The sequence below is a fragment of the Miniopterus schreibersii genome (assembly GCF_964146895.1).
Source record: "Miniopterus schreibersii genome assembly, chromosome: 14".
NCBI classification, from domain to species: Eukaryota; Metazoa; Chordata; class Mammalia; order Chiroptera; family Miniopteridae; genus Miniopterus; species Miniopterus schreibersii.
Genome location: NC_138114.1, coordinates 53,319,489 through 53,340,645, shown reverse-complemented (window position 1 = coordinate 53,340,645; position 21,157 = coordinate 53,319,489). Strand labels below are relative to the sequence as shown.

The following is a 21,157-nucleotide window of genomic DNA, read 5'->3' as shown; positions in this document are numbered from 1 at the left end:
AAAGTGGGGATTAAAAACAAGTATTTTCACAGTCCTGCCAGAGAGAGCCATGGATTTGGAGGCGGGCTCCACCCCAGCTATCTGCCCTCTGCCCACAGTGTCTCCCTTTTCCTCAATGTGCTCTTTGATCCTGACCTTCTTGCCTGCTGTCTCCACACGTGGAATCTTCCCACCTTCTGGGTGCGTGTCCACGCTCTGTCCGCCTGGAAGGCGTCCTGCCCCTCCATCCCAGCAGCATCCTCGCTTTGCCCCTGGAACCTTTCATCTCTTTATGTGGATCCTGTGTCCCCTACTTAGAGTGCCTTACACTTTAGTGGCCCTGAGTCCCGTGGGATCTTGTTAACATGCAGATTCTGACTCCCTAGGTCCCCAGTGCGACCTGAGATCCCACATTTCTGAGCAGCTCCCAGTATTGATAGTGCAGCTGGTCCAGGGACCCCCTTGGTCACCAGGCCCTGCTTTGGCTGGAGCTACCTGAGGGCAGGGCAGGCAGGCTGTGTCCCTCTGCGGGGACCCACTGCTGCACGCAGGCTGGGCACTCAGTCATTGTTTAAATAAACTTGATTTTTTAGCGCAGTTTTAGGTTCACAGAAAAATTGAGGGTTCCCACCTCGCATCACTCACTGTTGTCATTGTCACTGTGATTCATTTTTCACTGAATTACGCACATTCTGGCCCGTGCTTGAGTGAGACTCGAAAAGGCCACCATCACTCAGACATTCCAGCAAATTCCTTACATCGGGCCTGTTTGTCTCTTTAGTACGGTCTTGCCTCCTGACCGAGCTCTGGGCCCCTGAGAGGTCTGAAGTGCGTGTCCCAACCCCGGTGGTTCCCCTGGGCCCGAACCCAGACATCGCCCCTGCCGTGGGGGCCTGGTAGTGTGTATCCTCTGTTGGCCGCTTCCCCGAGCCCAACTCTGACCACATTTGGTTCCACGTTCCGCATGCAGAGGCGCTGGATCAGACAAACAGGGTCTTGCAAGAACAGGGCCGGCTTTCCCTGCCCAGACGCCTGTTTACCTGTTAGAAATAGCAGCCTTCGTTCAGAGTGATCGTAGGTGTCCCAGGTGAGTGAGCAGGGACAGACACGCAGGGAGGGCCCTCCCGGGAGCGCCCGGGACAGTCTCTGCCGTAGCTGCTGACACGGTTCCATCCGGGCTGCGTGCGGAGTTGCCCCTGCAGCACAGGCATATTCAAATCCCGGGACTTTGGCTCGATTTGATTTCAGGGGGGAAAATTGCAATTCTGCTTTAAAACCATCTATTCGGCTCAGGGTCAATACCACAATTAAACTTGAAGACCAGCAGTTGAAGGAAATCACAAAATTAAAAAATGGGAATTAATGGGGCCAAAGGATGACTCAGGGGTGGCTCCATGGAAACAGGCTGTCACCTTGCGTAATTAAGGAAACCTTCACATGTCCTCGGGGTGTGGAGCTTTACACATCCCAGAGCAGATTCTTGCTGTTTCAAATTTATGCAGCTACCCAGGGGAGATGGGGACTGACAGAGCCCAGGCAGGCTTTTCCTGTGCAGACCTGGAGCAGCCGGCGGCCGTGGCCCGGCCCATGGATGGCATGATGTGGTGGCTGCAGGGACACCTGAGGTTCTAGTGGGAGGCTGGGCCAGATTCTCATGAAAGTTTCTCCAGCCCGCGCTCTGAAAGCAACAGCGGCGGATGGATAGATCTTCTGTTTCTTTATATGGGACACTTCGGCATTTGAATTACGTTTGAATGTCTTCCTGTATTACTTCCACACAAAATCATTCTTTCACTTTTTGCTTCTCCCCCGTTTTGAAAGGTTTTCAGTGTCTTTCAGCCCAGCCCCTGGTCTCTCTGTCTTTTTCTTTCTCTCCATAAAACGTCATTTCCACCGCTGCAGTTCTTCCTTCCTGGGCCGACAGTCCCATCGCCCATTGTGCCGTGGCCACCCTCTCAAGTGTCCCCCGAAAGCCTCCGTCGGGTTTAATCACGGCAGACGGACGAGCGTTCTTGCCTGAAGAGGCTCTGAATTGTCTGTCGTGTTGTGTGTGGCGGAGGCCTAGTAATTTTCAATAAAGCCTTTAATCCGAGCTCTTCACTGGAAATTGCCAGGCTTCTCTATGGAGGTTGAGTCCAAAATAGAGCTGCCAGCAGGACATGCAGTCGGAGCGAGGGCGCCGGCGATCGCGGACGCGAAGCCACCTCCGAGCCCACGAGCAGCCTGGCGGCGGCCACCGTGGAAGGAGGCTGGTGGACAGCCCACGTGACGTGGGAAGCTGTGACTATTTTCAACTGCAGCTCTGTTTTTTCCTCTCTGAAAATAACCTCGTCCTGACAAAGTTCGCACTTTGCCTTGTGCCCAAGTCAAAAAAATGAGGCGTCTTGCATCATCTCGTGAACCAAAAATAGGGGCTCGGGAGCAAGTTCTGGTTTTGTTGAAATGATTGGGTTTCTTTTCTAAGTATTGGGGGTGGAATTTTCTCATCTTGTGAGTTCTATACTTTAAAACCACTGTTCTTAAGAGGAGTTGCTGGTACAGGCACAGTGACACCTCTGGTTTATGCTCAGTATTTCCAAAATTTTTGAAAACGCTGATATTCTCCAGAATCTATTAAATTAAGCAGAACTTGGCCTGAGTGTCCGTTTGATCTGCCTCTCTGAAAAGGCATCGTTTGCTACTGAGGCATCATTTGTTTACTACTGAGGCATCATTTGTTTACTACTGAGGCATGGGAAATCAATTTTCAGAGTCAGCAACATCACTGCACCCCCACGCTCTGCTCCGCAGCATCTCTAAGGAGGGTTTTCTGTTGCTGCTGTTGTTTAAGCCCCACCCGAGGATATGTTTTTATCGATTTTAGAGAGAGAAACATCAGTGTGAGAAACATCTACCAGTTGCCTCCCGTATACACCCCGACGGGATCAAACCCACAGCCTAGGTACGCGCCCTGACCCAGAATAGAACCTGCCGCCCTTTGGTGCGCGGACGGCGCTCCGACCAGCCGAGCCTCCTGGTCTGGCTGGATCTGTAAGGAGTTTTATTACTAATAAGCCTGCTGTGTGCCAGGTACCACCCAAGGTGGAGAGGGCACAGGCCGGCTCAGGGCCTGCAAGGCTAGCTCGGGGGGGTACCGATGATCAGATGAACAGCCAGACACCCCTGCAGCCTGTCCCGCTGGGGGACGCGGGGGCACCATCTGACAGGTGCAGCGTGGGCTTCGCCTGCAGAGAAGATGGCACTAAACTGGTGCTTGATGAATGGGACTGATGTTCCCCGGCGATGGGAAGAGCAGGGATAGCAGAGTAGAACCAGCCCCAGAAAGACAAGGGCTCCCTCCTGCAGTCGCTCACTCAGCTGGAGCAGCGGGGAAGTCTGTCTGCTGGGGAGGGCGCAGGCCCTTCGCAGCGGGGCTGCAGCCCCGGGGCCCCGTCAGCCCCTCCCAGGGCGACGGGAAGAGGCTCTCCCTCACAGCACCCCCGCACGGGTGCTGAGTGGACAGGACCTAGTGCTAGTTCTGGGCCACCTTTGTCCCCGCTGGTGCAGGGGGGGACCTCAGCCGGTGCCCCGGATTCTTCCACATCGATGGATTTCTGTCACGTCAGGGACCTGTGTGCGACACTGGAGATCAGAGGGCTCTGGCATGTGACCCTCTTCCCGGCAGCCGTCTAGAAACGCAGGTGAATTTTAGGAGAAGGGCTGAAGCTCCAGCGGCCCAGGCAGCACCTTCCCTGGTGGGTCACTTGCAGCCAGTGAGCGGGTTAAATCCGAGCTGCCCGCGGGTGTCCCCAGAGCCGCCGCCCGCCTGAGGGTCAGTTAGGGCCAGTTGCGCAGCTGGCGCCTTTCCTTTGTCCAGCACTCCCGCCTTCTCCCATGACATCGATCGCTGCTGTCATCCTGTCCGACCGGCCATCACCGGTCCCGTTCATTCCCCGTAGGAAATCAATAGCTGATATGCTCTGGGCAGCCACTTCCGTCTTGGAAGTTGTCACCAGGGGGAGGGGAAAAAAAGTTTTCAATTCGTGAAACTTGCAGAAATGGAGCTTCCTGAAACCGGCAGGTGCAGGAAGAAAAGATTGTCATCTCAGGAGAGCGTAGCTAAGATCATCCGGGGGTGGGCCTGTTCTGTGTTGCAAGCAAACTGACAATTTCGAGAATGCCAGCAAACGGATTAAGGATTTCACATCAGAAAATAAAGCTGTGCGTTGAGATGGGGCTTTTCCATTTCGGCTGCCGTGAACCTCGGATGCCCGGGGCACTTCCAACAACGGAGCCCAGGCAGGCCATTCAGTCGCACAAGCTAAAGCGATTTCCTCACCGAGATCATCTAAATCTAGATCTGATTGAATCTGTGTTCTCTCCGGCACTACCTGTTTTTCGAAGCATTCACAGTGGAAATACGAGTTCTCCACACTCCTTAGAGCCCTGTCCTGTTAAAAGCAGACGAAAATCTCCTTGAGGCAGAATCCTCTAAAACTGGCTGGGTAGCGGGGTACATGTGTGTATAGTAAACCCAACAGAAGGCACAGCCGAGTGACCTCGGGATGCATTGGATAAGATAGTTATTCCAGACTTATCTATGTTTTACAAACAATTGCAAAAAATAAAAAAATAAAAATAAATTAAAATTAAAAAATAAAAACAATTGCTTTGATATGCATCTAATGCATCTGTCATTTCGGGCAAGAGCACATTAAGCGATGACCTAACGTTCCAGGCAGCTAAGGGCGCTGAGGTAGCCTGCAGAGCAGCAGGGCCGAGTCCTGGAGGCAGAACTAAGGGCGAAGGTAATGTTTCCCTTGAAATGGAAATACCTGAGCCTAAGGGAGAAAACTCCCCTTCCTGGAAATGCGAGTAGAGGACCAGAGAAAGATCAGATGAGCAGAGTAAGATTTTCAGAGACTGCCAGGCGGCTTTGAAAACTTAAGCGGGAAGGAGGCCTGGGGGTGGGGAGGTGGTTCTGGGGAGGAGCCAGTGCGGCCTCAGTAGGACGGACGTCTCCGCCTCCTCTCTTCCCTGAAATCGTTTTCTGGATGTATTTTTACTTTGTCTTTCAAAGTATTAAAATGCAACCCTTATTTCTGAATAGCTTTTTTCTTACCAAAAAGAGAGATGGTTTCTTTAAGCCGTAGCTGTGTGAATAGTATTTTAAGCCTATGGGGTGATTTGGTAATAAGTAAGGCCCTTGGTGGGGTCATTCTACGAAGGAAAGGCAGAGACTAGCCGGCGGGTGAGGGCTCGGTGCCAAGGGTATGCCAGGTGTGGGGCTTATAGGAAAACAGTGAGGGAGAGTGGACACTCCCAGGAGGGCTTCCTGGAAAAGACGGTTCCTCTGTATTTTCCATGTTCTCCTCGAGTAAGCCACTTTCTTTTCTTTTTCCCAAAGAAAATAAGGGAAATCCAGGCCCACTATATGTTTCAAGAAATTATCCCACAGGTGTCCAAAGTTTATCAGCATTTTAATAAATATACTACCATAAAAAGTTCCCCCCTTTAACGTGATAGCCGGCTTTACAGCCTCACACTGGGAACTTCCTACAAGCCTTAGTTTAGTGCTGAAATAGATCCCGGTCTTTCCGACCATTGAAACAGCGCGGTTATGAAATGGGACGATTTGGGAAAGTGGCCAAATCATGCTCGTCGCAGCCTCTCATCGCCCTGCAGTCCCTTTCCCGGCTCCTCGGCTGGCTGTGCAGATGGGCTTTGGTGGCCGTGAACGTCAGAAGGGCTGTGGGCAGAGGCCACGTGACTCACGAGCCAGGAGGTGGGCAGGTTGCTCAGCGGATGCCGATCCTGAGCCAAAGACGTGAACCTCTAGGAACTGTTTGTCTTTTCCCACATTACTCGCATAGTAGCTTCGATTGAAGCAAACTTACCTCCGAATTGTTGTATCACAAATGCGCATCTACCATCTTACGCTGTGGCCGCATGATTCAGGTTTGGGTTTCTCTCTCCCTCTTCCCCTCTCGCAGATGTGGGAGGAGGCCATCGCCCTGGGCAAGGAGCTGGCCGAACAGTATGAGAACGAAATGTTCGATTATGAGCAGCTCAGCGAACTGCTGGTAGGTCCTTCTTTCTGCATCGAGGAGCCCAGGCGGCCGGTACTCTTTCTGGCCTTTCCCTTTCCCTTTCCGCTCGGGGCTCTCCCGTGGCCTTGGCCAGCGTCCTGCCTTTGTCCCGAGGACAGTCTCGGTGACCCGCCGGCTGACCCTGGCCCGCGAGCAGCCCCCGCCCATGGCCTGCGAAGCTTCGGTGCCGGCCTCAGGCTTCCCGGGGGGACTGGCACGCGAGCGGCGCCGGCCCCGCGCGGGGGCCCTGACGCCGAGCCCCTGGGGCCCGTGTGCCAGGGCGGGTGCAGAGCAGCCCAGAGCTGCTCCTGCCACGGAAGCTGCCCATTCCTCCCTGCTCCCCGCTCCCTGCCCCGCCCACGTCACCCGCTTAATGGCGTTGTGGTGTTTATCACTATTTGAGAGCAGAAATCTGTCCTTTTACATTCTCCTTCAATGTGTCTCAGTATCTGATCAACACCGTTCTTTAAAATCCTAAAGACCAGCCGCTTGATCAGAAGACAGACCTTCCCTGGGCCCCTGTGAGTCGCAGCTGGTCGCTGAGCGTGGCCTTTTGGGCTGGGTCTCCCTGCGGGTGCTGCAGGGTGAGGGAGAAGCACCGTCGGTGCGGCCTCGTGCCCCGCCACCCTCCGGGAACTGCCAAAGCCCGACGCGCCCACCGGAAGCATCCGGAACAGAACCCCAAATGCTGTTAAACCTGAAACACATTTCCTTACTTCCTTTCAGAAAAAACAAGCTCAGTTTTACGAAAACATCGTCAAAGTGATAAGACCCAAGCCTGACTACTTTGCCGTTGGCTACTACGGGCAAGGATTTCCCACATTCCTTCGGGTGAGTTTTGATGTTTTGGTCCTAGAGCCCCCTTTCTATTTGGAGGACGGGTTTGGGTTTGGGTTTGGCATCCGTGGGTCGGAGTCTGACTCTCCATGCTGAGCCCCGGGTGCCAGAGGGGGAATGATAATATTTTATTTGATTGCATATGAACTTTCCATCTGATTTTTCCTAAACTGAACTGTTCTTCAGAGATTTCTGTGTAGTTTTTTGACCTGTGGTAAAATATACATAACATAAAATTTACCATTTTAACCGTTTTTAAGTGCACAGCTCAGTGGCATTAAGCACATTCACATTGTTACACAACCGCCACCACCACCCATCTCCAGATCTTTTTCATCTTCGCAAACTAGAAACTGTCCCCAGTAAATGATAATTCCCCTTCTCTGGTCCCCCGACTCCTGGCACCCACCATCCCGCTTTCTGTCTCTGACTTTGCCTACCCTAGGGACCTATGTAAGTAGAATCATCGTATGTGTCCTTTGTATCAGGCTCATTTCTCTTAGACCTATGTCATCAAGGCTCATCCACATTGTAGGAGGTGACAGAATTTCATTCCTTTTCATGGCTACATAATATTCCATTGTACATACAGACCACATTTTGTTTATCCACTTGTCCTCTGATGGACATTTGCGTTGTTTCAAGAATTAGGAACAACACTGCTGTGGACTTGTGTATTTTTAACTATATGAGACGCTGGAAATGGATTTCTGGTGCTAGAAACTCTACATCACACTGTATCCCTGAGACGGGCATGTGCCATTGGACACATGATTGAAGAGATACTGCGATCATGAGCCGAACGCCTGTTCCCCATGCCCATGAGGCCAGAGGAGGAGTTGTGTGAATAAAGGCTGCCTGGCCTCCCAGTAGAATTGTTTCAAGTTTCTCGAAAACTCATTCTCAGATGCCGTTGGCCAGTGAGTCGTGATTTCCTGTCGTTTCTCATGGCATTTTTTTTAATGGCACGTGGTATTCTCTTATCCTGGGAGACGACAGGATTTCTGTAGTTTTAGGGAAGCAGAAGCTGTGTGCCCAGCCCACAGCTGTGCAGGACAGTTAGATCCAGCGAGGAGATGTTCCTAGTCCCAGGGTGTGTCCCTTAGCCCCACCATTTCTGGTTCCACAGGAGTCCCCGATACTATCTGACACCCCTTCATGCTGGCATCGGCAGGAAGGATGTAGTTGGGGAGGACCTGTCATTGTTTATAGGAATGTCAACAGGTGACCCTGGCAGGGCTGGCCTGCTCCAGAAGGTGACCTGTTGGTTGATCCACCCCATCAGGGTCCTGGCTGGTTGACTGGGCACCTGGCCCTGCCCTGTCACTGAGGGTCACTCTGTCCTTGATGCCATTGCCTTCATCGTATAGCTGAGGCAGTGTGCATCTGAGATAGGGGTTGGCCAGAAACCCAGATTCTGGAGAAAGCCTTCCCTTCCAAAGAAAGAATAAAGTACTAAAGTATGTTCGGTTATGAACCCTAAATTGGGGGAGATTTTGAAATTAACTTTATTTTAAATAAAGAAATCGAAGGGTGTAGTGAGCTTGGGGTAGAAGTCACCTAGTGTTGCCCAGGGGTTTAATTGATGTGTGTGAATCTGCATGTGTGCCCTTGTGCCCATCTGAGTGAGAGGGAGAGAGACGGACCCTGAATCGTGGCTCGCCCGTGTGGTGCTGGGTGTTACCGTGTCTGTGGCTCTCTGTGGACAGTGCTGGGATTTGAGGCCACTAACCATGGCTCTATCCTGGTGTCCTGACGTGCCAGCTTGGTGGGCATTGTTCCCGAGCCAACTGATGCCAGGGATGCCCTGGGAGGGGACACATGGCAAGTGCTCCAGGGACCACCCCGGGTCATCCCCCCACCAAAAGGACAAATTGCAAAGTGCAAATTGCAATAATTTTGTGGGGCGGTAGCAATATACAGGGTGTCCCCCAAAAATGTATACACACTTTAACAGCTGATAGCTCAATTTTGAAAATGAAATGTATTTTAGTAAACACTGCCTGTATAATTATTCAATATGTGTATACATTTTTGGGGGCACCCTGTAGTTATTCCGCTCCACAGATCACCTGTCAGGGGTCAGTCTGACAATGACATTAGCAGTGACAAAAAGTGGGGACATATTTGGTTCCTGAATGCAGGGCTGGGACAGCTGCCCCTGAGGACCCACTAGCTGCCCCCTTTGCTTTGTTTTTTCTTTTCTTTAAGAATCGATCCCATTTTTTGTAAACCTATTAATACTTATGTCCCTTGCAGGGAATGAATATCTTTGACTGTATGTACATTTCCCCTTGTTTTCACATGTGAAGGGACCACTTCAGATTCCAAAATAATTAACATTTCTAGAAAACGTTATCAGTATTTTTGCCTGTAACTCACTACTATTTTTCTATTAAAGCCATTATATACATTTTTAAAAATTTATCTTTATTGAAAATACTATAGATGTCCCCCTTTTTCCCCATTGACCCCGTCTACCCCGCACCCACTCCCCGCCCCACGTTATATACATTTTTATTATAAAGTCTTCCTTCTGGTGCAAAGCATAATAAATTCCTGCTCGTTCTGTAGTGCCTGTTACACATTAAATCTCCCTGAATTTCTGAAATGTTTGGCTTTATTTAGCCACGCCGCGTATTTATATTTCTGATTAAGACTACATATTATTTTGGTTTCGGCTTGATATTATTATTATTTTTTTTTTTTTGAGAAAGAGCACATTTTTCTTCTAGAATGGGTACTTTAAGACATACCTAAGCACAAAGTGAATGAAATATTCAATCCTTAAACTGTTCCATCTTTAATAATTTACAGGAACTCAGAATAAATTGAGACTAGGGAAGGAGATAAATTGAATACCAGAAGATCTCTCTTTATCTTTTGAAAATTCATTAATTAGACACATTTTAATGTGACTTTGAGCTGAGTCTCTGGGAGATCCATGTAAAATACGCAGTGGGCTGCTGCTGTCCGTCGCCTGTCCCTCCCCTCCTCCTCTCTGGCATCTGTCCCGGGTCCAGGCAGATGGCAGGGCTGCCCCGACTTGTGACCAGCCAGTCTGCAGCCTCTTGCCCAGGCCTCGGGACTGGAACAGCAGATATGACCACTAACCAGGTCCCACGGGGAGAGGCAGCCGCCCCACCCGCCCGTTTCCCGGGCCCTGTGGCTTCTGCTCACTGCGTCTTTCTTGGTGCAGGCTTCTTCTGGGTTCAGAAGCCCCGAGATGGGGCAGGGTGGGCGGGGGAGGCAGGAGGCCGCAGGACCCAGCGGCGGCCTCACACTGCCTGCCCGCCGCCTCTTTCTGACTCTGACACGCAGCACACACTTGTTGCATCCGGGAGGCAGAGAGACCTGGTGCATCCCGGAGTCAGAGCTCTCCCTGCAGAGATTTTCACAGGGGCCGGGTCCCACCCAGGCAGAAATGGCCTCAGCAAGGCAACCTGTGCGGGGACGACCGCAGACCTGCCTGACGCCCACCCCGGGGTCGCCCACCAGCCGCCCGTGACCAGCCCAGAGGGGCTCTCCAACTGGGAGCGCATGGCGGGGACAACAGTGTCCTTGAGGTGGAGGGCCCAGCCTTTGGAAGGGGAGCTCTGTCTGTCCTGCCCTGGCATCGGTTGACGGATGCGGCCCGCACAGCCGCTCCGAGTGTGCGGCGAGGGCGCCCTGCTCTCCACCGGGAGCCACACTCTGCTCTGCTCGGGCCCCGTTGCCTCCGGTTCTGCTGCAGCCGAGACTGGGCGTCTGCTCGGAGCGTCGGGCTCGGCTCTGAGGCCTCGCTCCGATCCGACGTCTCTTAGGTTCCCCTTGGCGGCATGAAGGTGAATTAGGTCCTACCAAGAAAAAATATATATATTTTATATATATACAGGGTGGGCGAAAGTAGGTGTACAGTTGTTCAGATGGAAAATAATACAGTAACTAATAACTAATAAACTGCTGTGCGCGGACAAGTGCACACCTGCCTTTGTGCCCCCCAGCCGCGCCTGGTGCGCGTGACCCCAGCACCCCCTTGCCTGGCGCCTGGGTTTCCATCCCAGGCGGCCTGGAGCGGGGCTGGGTTCTCACTTGGTTTTCCATGGTTTTGTAACTTGGTGGTGACCCGAGTTCAGTCGCGTGTGTCCGTGCCGATGGCACGGTTTTCGCTGACGTGGCGCGTGGCCTGGGTTCTTGATTGTAAGACGGGCGCAGTTACGCGTCGCTCCCCACGCCAGGGACTTTTCCTCGGAGCGGAGGCGGCCCTCTGTGGGACTTGCCCGGCCCCCCGTCTGGGATTCACCGGGTGCCCTCGTTTGCAGGGGAAGGTCTTCATTTACCGCGGGAAGGAGTACGAGCGCCGGGAAGATTTCGAGGCCCGGCTGCTGACTCAGTTCCCCAACGCGGAGAAGATGAAGACGACCTCCCCGCCCGGCGCCGAGATCACCAACTCCGCCGGCCAGTGTATCCTTCAGGACGGACGGCCGCCCGGTCGCCGGGCCTGGGTGGAGGGGCGGGCGGCCTCGGGGCCGCGCTCACGGGGGTCCCGCCTGTGATCCTTGACCTCGTCACCCTCAGATATTCAGTGCTTCACGGTGAAGCCCAAACTGGATTTGCCCCCGAGGTTCCACAGGCCTGTGTCCGAGCAGATCGTGAGGTAACCCACCCGCTCGTCCTGCCCGGCGGGGCGGGGGCGGGGCTGTCAGACCTTCTTGGCCGTTTCCTCGTGGAGACGCCGGGCTTAGCCTTGGCTCAGCTCCCCACACGCTCGCTCTGTGTCCTTAGAAGAGAAGGGACGCAGTGTTTTCAGCACCAAGAAGGAAGTGGGGTGCAGGGAAGGACGTCCGCGTCACCCGTGAACCATGTGGGGGTGAGGGCACCGGCCCCTCACGCAGTCAAAAATCTGTGTAACTTTTTATCTTTAAATGTCCAAGTCCTAGATTCTCCCTGGAAGGAATTTTTTTGAATATGTTTTTATTGATTATAGAGAGAGAGGAAGGGAGAGGGAGAGAGAGAGAAACACTGATCGGCTGCCTCCTGCACGCACCCTGGTCAGGGATTTAACGCACAGCCTGGGTTTGTGCCCTGACTGGGAACCAGGCCCACAACCTTTGGCGCACGGGACAATGCCCGGCCACCTGAGCCACACGGGCCAGGGCCTGTGTGTAACTTTTGACTCTCCCAAAACATATTGGTCCCTCGGCATTGGGGGCATTGGTTCCAGGACCCCCCCTGCTCAAGTCCCCTATATGAAACAGCACAGAGCAATGCGTACAGTCAGCCCTCTGCCTCCGGAACCCCAACCGTGGGACGGAAACAGTCACAGGTAATTACTGAAAAGAACCCCCGGTCAGCGGACCTGTGCAGTTCAAACCCGTGCGGTTCGAGGGTCCCCTGTAAAGGAATTGTAGGGAGAAGTCAGCATTCATGGCTGGGAGGGAGCGGGGAGGATTCCTTTATGGGGGCCGGGAGACCAGGGAAAATCGGGAGGGGGCACCTGTCTGCTACAACCCCCCCGGGAGAGACTCCCGGAGTTTCAACGGCGCACAGGCCCCGCCGCCCTCAGCGTCCGAGTCAGGTGCCTGGGGTGTGGCGGAGCATTTGCGTCCTGTGAGGCAGGAAGGGGGGCTCCCAGGCTTGCCCCCCTTGGAGATCCAGTCAAGGGTGAGAACCCCTCCACCCTACACACAGCGATCAAGTAACATGGGACTAGAAGACGGATTTTAAAACTCAAGGGGCAACCGTCTGAATTTGAGCGAGATTTTGTGCCTCTCCTTTGAATTGTCCCTGGCTCAGCGATGCCGTAGAAACACCTGCTGCAGATGTTTCTTTGACCTTAAGACTTCCCTATTTGACCCATGCTCTGGTGACAGAAATTAACCTATTTGATGGCCTAACAGTGCTCAGGATCTGCTTATCTTGTAGCCTGAAGATGGGTGGGTTGAGCCCTTCCACAAAATTCACTGTCATTCTTTAACCTCGTATCAGCAGTAACGGGAAATAAGCTGGGACTCTGCCCACTGAGGAAGGGTTGTGCCCATGGGGCTCCCATTTTCAGTTTTGCAATGTTTCTCTCAGAGACATGAAGCGAATAGTGAAGCATAGTTTTTGCTCAGATAGTTCCTTTGACATCGGGAAGCCGCCTGCATTTCAGCGCAGGGGTCAGTCCGTCTCCCCAGCCCGCCTCGGGCACACGCGTGACACCCACCCCGCCCAGGCCGGAGGGCAGGCTGGTCCCATCTTGGTGGTCGCAGATCTGCCTTTTGTAGATCAGAAACTGAAGCATCTAAGGCCTCATTAAAAATAATAAAGACGTAATGTTTTTATTTTTAAAGTAATAAATTATTGACTTAAATTATTTTAATAAATTAATTGTTGGATGATTACATTAAATGAGTAACTTGTTAATTACACGTTTTAAGGGACAAACACACGAGTGGAGGGAGCAGTCTTTTCCTCTCTCCTTGGCGTCACCTTCGCCGTGTTTGCCCGTTTCTCTGTCACTCAGCATCTGTTCTTCCCTGAGGCTTTGCGGGGACCGGGGAGGCTCAACTCAGGCTAATTTTTCCACCTGCCAGCGTCTCTGCGCGAAGCTGACAGGGAGAGGAAGGCACAGCGATCGCCTCGGGTCAAGGTTAGGGATGTTTTAAGGACTAGATGACCTATAGGGAGGCAAGACCTGGCCTCTAAGAGGAAATGAACTGCTTTTGGGGTTAAATGCCTAATGAGTTCTCTGTCTCTCCAGTTTTTACAGGGTAAACGAGGTGCAGCGATTTGAATATTCTAGGCCGATCCGCAAGGGAGAGAAAAACCCGGACAATGAATTTGCGGTAAGAAACAAAAACAAAAAAATCCAGCCTCCCCTAAAGCTCATTCCACCCCAACAAAACTGCCCGTGGAACCCCGTGGCCTCGGAGGCCACCGCAGCTCAGCGTTCAGTGGCTTTGCACGTCACGTGCAACACCCTGACATAGCGCCCCTTCAAATTTAGCAGAACGATGGCTCTCACCACATCACCAGTCCTCACGACGCTGTAACAGGTGACGGCGCTGCAGAGGCCTTTCCGAGTTCACAGCACACGCGTGCTTCCTCCTGGGCGCGTCGGAGTTGGTTTCCATCTGGCCCCAGGTCCTGGCGCAGGTCCAGTGCCCGTGCCCCTGTTAGAAACGGCGCACAGAGGTGCCGGGCGCTTCACGTGGCTTTCTGCAGGTGACCAGCCGTCAGGAGGGCGGCTGGGCCTGAATTCACGGAGGCACCAGGCAGGGTTTCCACCTTCACGACTGAGTAAACGGGCCAGGAAATTCTCCGTGGGGGGGTGGGCATCGCAGGATGTCAGGCAGTGCCCCTGACCTCTCCCCACTCAATGCCAGTAGCACTTCCCCCATTGTGACAACTAATCAAAACTGCTGAGAGGTGTCTGTCCCCTGCTGGAAGCCGCTGTGTTCGAGTCATTAAAATATTAACACAGATCCTTGTGCCTTTTAAAAATAGACATGCAACTGGTTGAATGGATTCCATTCTGCAAAGGCCTGAAATAAAGCAGGGGTTTGTTTTTTAATGTTAACATTTCTCCACCTGCCCCGAAAACCTCCTCTGAAAGTCCTAGGTAGGCACAAATTTCAAGGAGGATTGGCCGTGGGGCCCCTGAGGACACCAGTGTTGCTTGGGAAAGGTTGCCCCTTACCTGCAGGCTGGAGGCGCCTGGCGGTGCAGGAGGTCAAAGGTGAATCAGCACCTCTCTGCTGACCCACCTGAAGCTGGGAGCACTTCCAGCAGACTTGACTCCACCACCGCCCTTGGAAGCCTTGAGTGTCCTCCCATGTTCCCATCTCAGGGTGAGGCCTGCGCGTCTGCGGGCCCAGCTCTCAGGGCCCATCCTGCCCAACCCAGGCACCTTGTGTGTTAACGGGGAGCTTGGGGCCAGTGAATTCTGAAGTCGTCCCCAGTTCCAGCACCGCTTAGTTCCAACTAAGACCCTATTTCAAGACCCTATTTCTTGGACCTGTTTGGTGACTGTGGCGTTGTCTGTGGTAGTGACATAGGCTCAGCCCCACCTGGACAGCGGCCCGGAGGGCGGTGGTTTTTGAGCAGTCCCTGCCTGCCCGGTCATTCTGGCATTAATGCCATTATTTATAGAGTCTCTCCCATCTGCAGATTAATAGACAGTTCTTGAATTCCCCTCATGCCTCCCCATCTGGAGCTCTGTATTTCTGTGCTGTAGAGAGAGACGCTGGGAGGTCACGCACCACCCACTGGGGCAGAGCCGAGAATAACCCCGATCCCTGTGTTTGGAGCTGCGTAAGCCTCCAAGGCTATGATTTTTCTAAACGGCCCTGAAATCCCCGCGTGGCCCCGCCCGGCCCCGGCGCACAGCCGAGGCTGCCTGAGCCGCGGGATGTATCCTTCAGGCGCCCGACAAAGCCTCAGGCTCCCAGATGAGCTCAGGGCTCTTGCAGTGATGGGAAGCCAGGCTCAGGCTGCGGGGAGCCGGGCTCACAGGCGGGCACCGAGAGCTCTCTCCTGCCAGGCCCAGGGCTCCGGGGGGCAGCTCAGCCATCATCCACGCCTCCTCACAGCAAGGGGGGGAGGCCTGGGATCCTAGGGCCACCAAGGGGGAGGAGAAGGGGGACAGGTCTGAGTTAGCCAGAGCTGGCCCTAAGCGGCCGTGCAACCCAGAGGCCCCTCCCAGGGTGCGTGGGCCTTGGGAAAAGGACTTTGGGTGTGGCTGGGTCTGCGGGAGCTGCCTCACGGTGGCAAGGAGCATCGGCCCTGAGACGGGAGGCCTTGGCCTGTGGCCTGTGGCCCAGAGGCTTTAGCCAGGTCCTTCCTCCCTCCTCCTCTGCAATCTAAGAGGCTTGGGAATCAGTGTTGAGATCAGTCCGGTTTCCTGGAATCGTGGATGTTCCGTTGTGCCCTGTGTTTGTCTCAGGGTCACTTTACAGACTCAGCCCCTGAGCAGTGAGCGTTGTCACGGGGAGGTTACAGCGCAGGAGGTGGGGTGAAGGTTTACCCCGAGACAGCCCGTGCCACCTAAGAGATGTGTTGACGTATATTTTATTGGCTTGAAACAATCTCCTGCAATATATAATGCACCATGTTACAAAAAAATACGGATTATAAAGTGGTATTTTTATTGAAACTATACGCACTTTTTAATGCTTAGTAAGAAATCTTGAACAGTAGATCTTAAAATGTTTAAGGACCGTGTCTGAGTGATTTTCCCCCTTCTATTTCCGTATCTTTATTTTATAATGAAACATATACTAGTTATGTAGAAAATTAAAGCTTGAAACACAGATTTTGTTATGATGTGAGCGGTCACTTTAATAGAGCTCAGGTTTCCCCAACACATGCGCCTTTGGGTTCCTCTTAACGGCTAAGCAAGGCTAAGGCCTCACTCCCGGCAGCCTTTCCAGAAACCTGTTTGCTCAGAGGGCACCTCCCTCATTTTCATGCATCTAATTCTCCCTGACTCTCAGGTTATATTTTCTTTGCCAAATAGCAGGGAGGTGGGCACCGTTGGCCAGGAAGGCAGGGGACACTGATGTGCCCGTATGGTCAACATCAAGCAGAGCATGGCTGGCAAGGTGCTCCTGAGCGCAGGCTTGCCCCCCCGGGAACACGGAAGGGCTGAGTGTCACCTCTCCCAGGGGGAACCCTGTTCTGGGGGGCTGGCCTGGCAGAGGGTCACGAATCCCATTAGGGCAGAAGCCACCTACCTGCTGACATGTCCTAACAAGGGCTCTGTTCTCTTTGCAGAACATGTGGATCGAGAGAACCATCTACACAACCGCCTATAAGTTACCTGGAATTTTACGGTGGTTTGAGGTCAAATCTGTTTTCATGGTAAGGACACCCCAAAAAGAACTGTCCCTGATCCTCCCTCATGCCTCTGACACACCCTCTTCACCCCCGGGTACCCTGTGGTCACTGTGGCCCAGTGCACACTGCGGACCCCAGATCAGACCGGACTGAGCCCGACCTCACCCCATGTGTTCCCCGGAGCCTCAGGTCTCCTTGGCCCCGAGTATCTAGTGAGATGCTGTGTGATCACAGCCAGTCCAGCTTCTGCGGAAACCGGGACTGAGATTACAGCCCTTCTCACTAGATACCAAGGGCCGTCATCCCTGCTGCTGCGACTGCTCCTCCAAGTTAACTAAACAGAAAGTGGGGGACCAGGTCCCTTTGCATAGTTTTTCTGAGCCTCTTTCTGATGGTTTCCTCCATTTACATGACAAACAACTTAATTAATACCACTTGCTTGTTTCAAGAAAAGATAGCTTGAGATACCCTCCCAGCACTTTTTAAAGAAATGGAGACCGCCTCTCATTAGCTACACCCTGCTTTGCCTCAGGTGGGCTGTGGGACAGTTTCCGTAGTGGGCCCGAGGACACAGCAGGTGCTCAGTGCAGTGATTGCCAGCACGGCAGATCCCACTGAAAGATGTACGTTTTATTAGTGTGTCCAGGCCTGTTGTGCCCTGGCAGGGTCTCACCTGGACCACAGGGGAACTTCTCTCCCCAGCCCTGTTTCCACTCTAGGCCTTTATCTTTACGGATCTGAGCCCCAGGCCGCCCCCAGAGCATGTCCTCCTCCTGCTCTGAAGCCCCAGGGCCTTGGGCCTGCCCCCACCTCGGGCCCTTTCACTTTCTGTCCTGGAGGCTCCTGCTGTGGGCCCCGGCTGGCCCTGGCGTGGGGACCTGGCGTGGGGACGGCTCGGGAGATAAGTGGCAGAATGCAGGCCTCTCGAGCACCATTGTGTGAGAGGGGGCAGAAGAGGTGGCCTTTCACATCAGCAGGCGCTAAGCCTCTTAATGAGCCTCTTCCCATAAGCCCTTGTAATCGGGGATTCTGAGGGCTGGCCAGGATGCCCGGGGAAGGAGCTTAGCTGGAGGGGGAGGTGGGGGAGCCTGGCCTTTTGTGAGGATGTGGTTCTGCCACCGGTAATCCCAGAATGGTGTAACCCAAAGCCCGTCCCCTCCCCTCCCGTCTGCCTCCTGGAGCAGCCCACCACGGCGCGTCCGCGGGCACAGTAGCCAACGGTGTTGGTTTGATAAAATAGGAAACTATTGTTTCTTGCGTCAAGTGGGGCAGAGGGGCAGGAGACCGAGGAAGGGAAGCTGAGGGGGACATATGGGTGGTTCTCTGAGCACGTGAGGACCACATCTGTGGACACAATGATACTGAAATTCCCAGCTGCCCTCCTTTGGATAATCAGGGATCATGCCCCCAAAAATCCATTGGGAAGAAAGGTACATGGGGAGTAGGAAGCCTGTCCCTGCTCGGAAATGCTTCTCCTCTGGCGGAGCCCCGTGGGCCGGAGCCTCAGCCGGGGACCTCGTGCGTCTTCCCCTCCCTGCAGGTGGAGATCAGCCCCCTGGAGAATGCCATCGAGACCATGCAGCTGACCAACGACAAGCTGAACAGCATGGTGCAGCAGCACCTGGAGGACCCCAGCCTCCCCATCAACCCCCTCTCCATGCTCCTCAACGGCATCGTGGACCCGGCCGTCATGGGCGGCTTCGCAAATTACGAAAAGGCAGGTGACACACCGGCTCTCCCTTCACAGCCCTGCCCTGGGACAGACCCTCTCCAGACTCCGTCTCTAAGCCCAGAAACTGCCCTGGTCTCCGCGAGCGACCTCAGCGGCGATGAGCCACGGCCAGGCCAGGGGCAACCTGGGCAGCCCCTGCAAACTGTGGACAGGCAAGGGCCCACCACGGGCATGCCCGGCCTGGGCATTGCCCACCTAGGTTGGCTCTGAAGCGTGACCCTTAACCTGGGACCGTCAAGGCCACAAGATACAGTTTGTCGGGCTGGCACGTGGAGAGGGCCAGCTGGCCTCCCTGGGAGTGTCTCGATGGGAACGGGCAGGGCTGAAGGATGCAGTGTGGCCTGGACCAGGCGTCTCCGCGACGGCCCACCGCCTGTCCTTGTGAATCCAGGTGGGCGCGGCCACGGCCCTTCATTACTCCCTATCTGTGGCTGTTCTGATACAACAGTGGAGCTGAGGCCCCGTCTGGACAAGTTTGCTGACCCCTGGTCTAGACAAAGTAACGGAAGCAGAGGGTCACTGCCCAGGAGTGGTCACCACTGATGGTTCATTGTCCTGGACAAAGAGGTGGTGCTCTGTAGGAGCCACCTTTAGGTGTGGTGTAGACCCAGGCAGGGCACAGGGTGGGGTGACGGGCATGTGAGCCTCTAGGGAATTGCCACCCAGCAGACTGAGCCTCCAGGTCAGCTGCGGCTTTGCTGGGGACCAGGCCTGGGGTGCCACCCTGAATGCCCCTCCTGGCTGCCCATTCCCTCCGACTGACCTGACCAGATTCTTTGCCCTGGGTGAGATCCCTGGCAGCAGGGGTGTGGGCTCTTTTACCCACAGCTCTGTTCCCAGGGTCTGGCGCACAGAAGGTGTGCAGAAACACGTGTTGGGTGGGCGGGGGACTGAGTGGCTCTCCCTGTCCCCTCCAGGCCTTCTTCACGGAACGGTACCTGCAGGAGCACCCAGAGGCCCATGAGAAGATCGAGAAGCTCAAAGACCTGATCGCCTGGCAGGTAAGTGTCCGCACGCAGCCTCACGGGGCATGGGTCCTCATATGTGTTTTCCCAGCTGCAATACGGAATATTATTTTGCTTTCCTACTCATGTTCCTGAGACCCTCAGAGGGACGTGGTCTTAAAAGGGTGGGTGACTCCGGAGAGCACCTTGTGTTTGGTAGAAGTTACCTGGTTCAACATCTGTGCATCTTGGAGCCTCCGGGAGCTGGGTGGTGGAGGGGGCGTCAGACCTGGTTCGCATCGGGGCTCTGCCGACTTGCTCTGCCCGCTTTGGGCAACCCACCTCTTCCAGTCTTCTCACCTGGGGGTGAGCAGGGTGCTGTCTGACATAACCACACCTGGCTGAGTACAGAGCTCAGGGAGGGGAGGCCAGGTCTCCTTGCACCCGTGGGATGTGGCACCCCAGGCCACCTGCTAAGCTGGGCTCCCAGGCTGACAGTTGGCCCCTGACACGACCGGCTCTTCCTAAGGAGGTGTCTCTGTGGACCCCTCCATCCTGGCCACCCTGAGCCTCACCTGTGTGCCTTCCTCTCCACCTTTAGCACAGTAGCTAGTGTGTCCTCCTAGGGTGGAATGAGCTAGGCTTTGGTTTCAAACCAAGTTACAAGTACTTATTTTATATTTTATTGTGGTAAAATTTACATAACATAAAATTCATCACTTTAAGCATTTTTAAGAGCACAGTTCAGCGGCATTAAGCACATTCACACTGTCCTGCAGCCGTCACCACCACCATCTCCAGGACTTTCCTTCTTGCAAAACCGAAGCTCTGTCCCCATAACACAGCTCTCCAGGCTTCTTGCCCCTGGCACCACGCTTCTGCTTTCTGTCCCTATGAATTCCCCTACTCGAGGAGCCCCTTATAAGTGGGATTCTACAGTATTTGTCCTTTTGTACTGGCTTATTTCACTTAGAATTATGTCTTCAAGGTTCATCTACATTGCAATGTGTCAGAATTTCTTTCCTCTTTTAAGGCTTAATAGTATTCCGTTGTGTGTATGAACCACATTTTATTTATCCATTCATTCACCGTAGGACATTGGGTTGGTCCTACCTTTTGGCTACTGTAAATAACGCTGCTGTGATCACGGTGTGCAGATACCTGCTCGAGTCCCTGCTTCCACTTCCTCTGGGTATAGTATACCCAGAAGTGGGATGCTGGGCGATACGCTGATTCTCTCTTTCATTGTTTGAGGAACCACGAAACTGTTTGCCACAGCAGCTGCTCTATTTTATAATCCCACCAGCAGCAATTCACCAGGGTTCCAGTTTCTCCATGTCTTTGCCAGCACTTGTTACTTTCCGATTTTGTTTTGTGTGTGTGTTTTGTAATAACCATCCTAATGGGTGTGACTTAACCACAGATCCGTATGCATTTGACATCTGTTTGGCCTGAAATTATTCTGTGATAAGAAACATCGGGGGCTGACTCCACAGGACCTCATTGGCCAAATTGCCTGGAATGGAAGCCTCATGCAGGTGGTCACCCTGTTACCAAAAAGCAGGGAGAGAGTTTGAATGATTCCAATTTAGATGTCGGAACCAAAGTGTACAAAATTCGAAACTCGTGGAGGCCATAAAGCCATTGCTACACAAAAACTAGTTTGGTCTGCAAAAGCCCTATTGATTTTTCTTTTTTCTGTAAGCTTTTACAGCAAATTGGATTTTAAGAGTTTCAAGTCCTACAGAGGAAAATAATTTGTTCCCCAGGGAAGACTTTGTGTCAGCACTATGTCA

The 21,157-nt window shown here is 53.5% G+C and overlaps 1 protein-coding gene across 4 annotated transcripts in view; it reads left to right on the top strand.

Annotated features, from left to right (window-relative positions):
* Window positions 1-21,157, top strand: part of DOCK1 (dedicator of cytokinesis 1) — a 288,043-nt gene that overhangs the window by 251,844 nt on the left and 15,042 nt on the right. For all 4 annotated transcript variants that reach the window (XM_081157827.1, XM_081157826.1, XM_081157829.1 and 1 more), the window contains exons 39-46: window positions 5,952-6,041; window positions 6,774-6,878; window positions 11,186-11,327; window positions 11,442-11,520; window positions 13,609-13,693; window positions 16,623-16,709; window positions 18,226-18,402; window positions 19,335-19,418. In XM_081157827.1, the coding sequence (XP_081013953.1) occupies window positions 5,952-6,041; window positions 6,774-6,878; window positions 11,186-11,327; window positions 11,442-11,520; window positions 13,609-13,693; window positions 16,623-16,709; window positions 18,226-18,402; window positions 19,335-19,418 (849 nt within the window). The remainder of the gene's footprint in view (window positions 1-5,951; window positions 6,042-6,773; window positions 6,879-11,185; window positions 11,328-11,441; window positions 11,521-13,608; window positions 13,694-16,622; window positions 16,710-18,225; window positions 18,403-19,334; window positions 19,419-21,157) is intronic.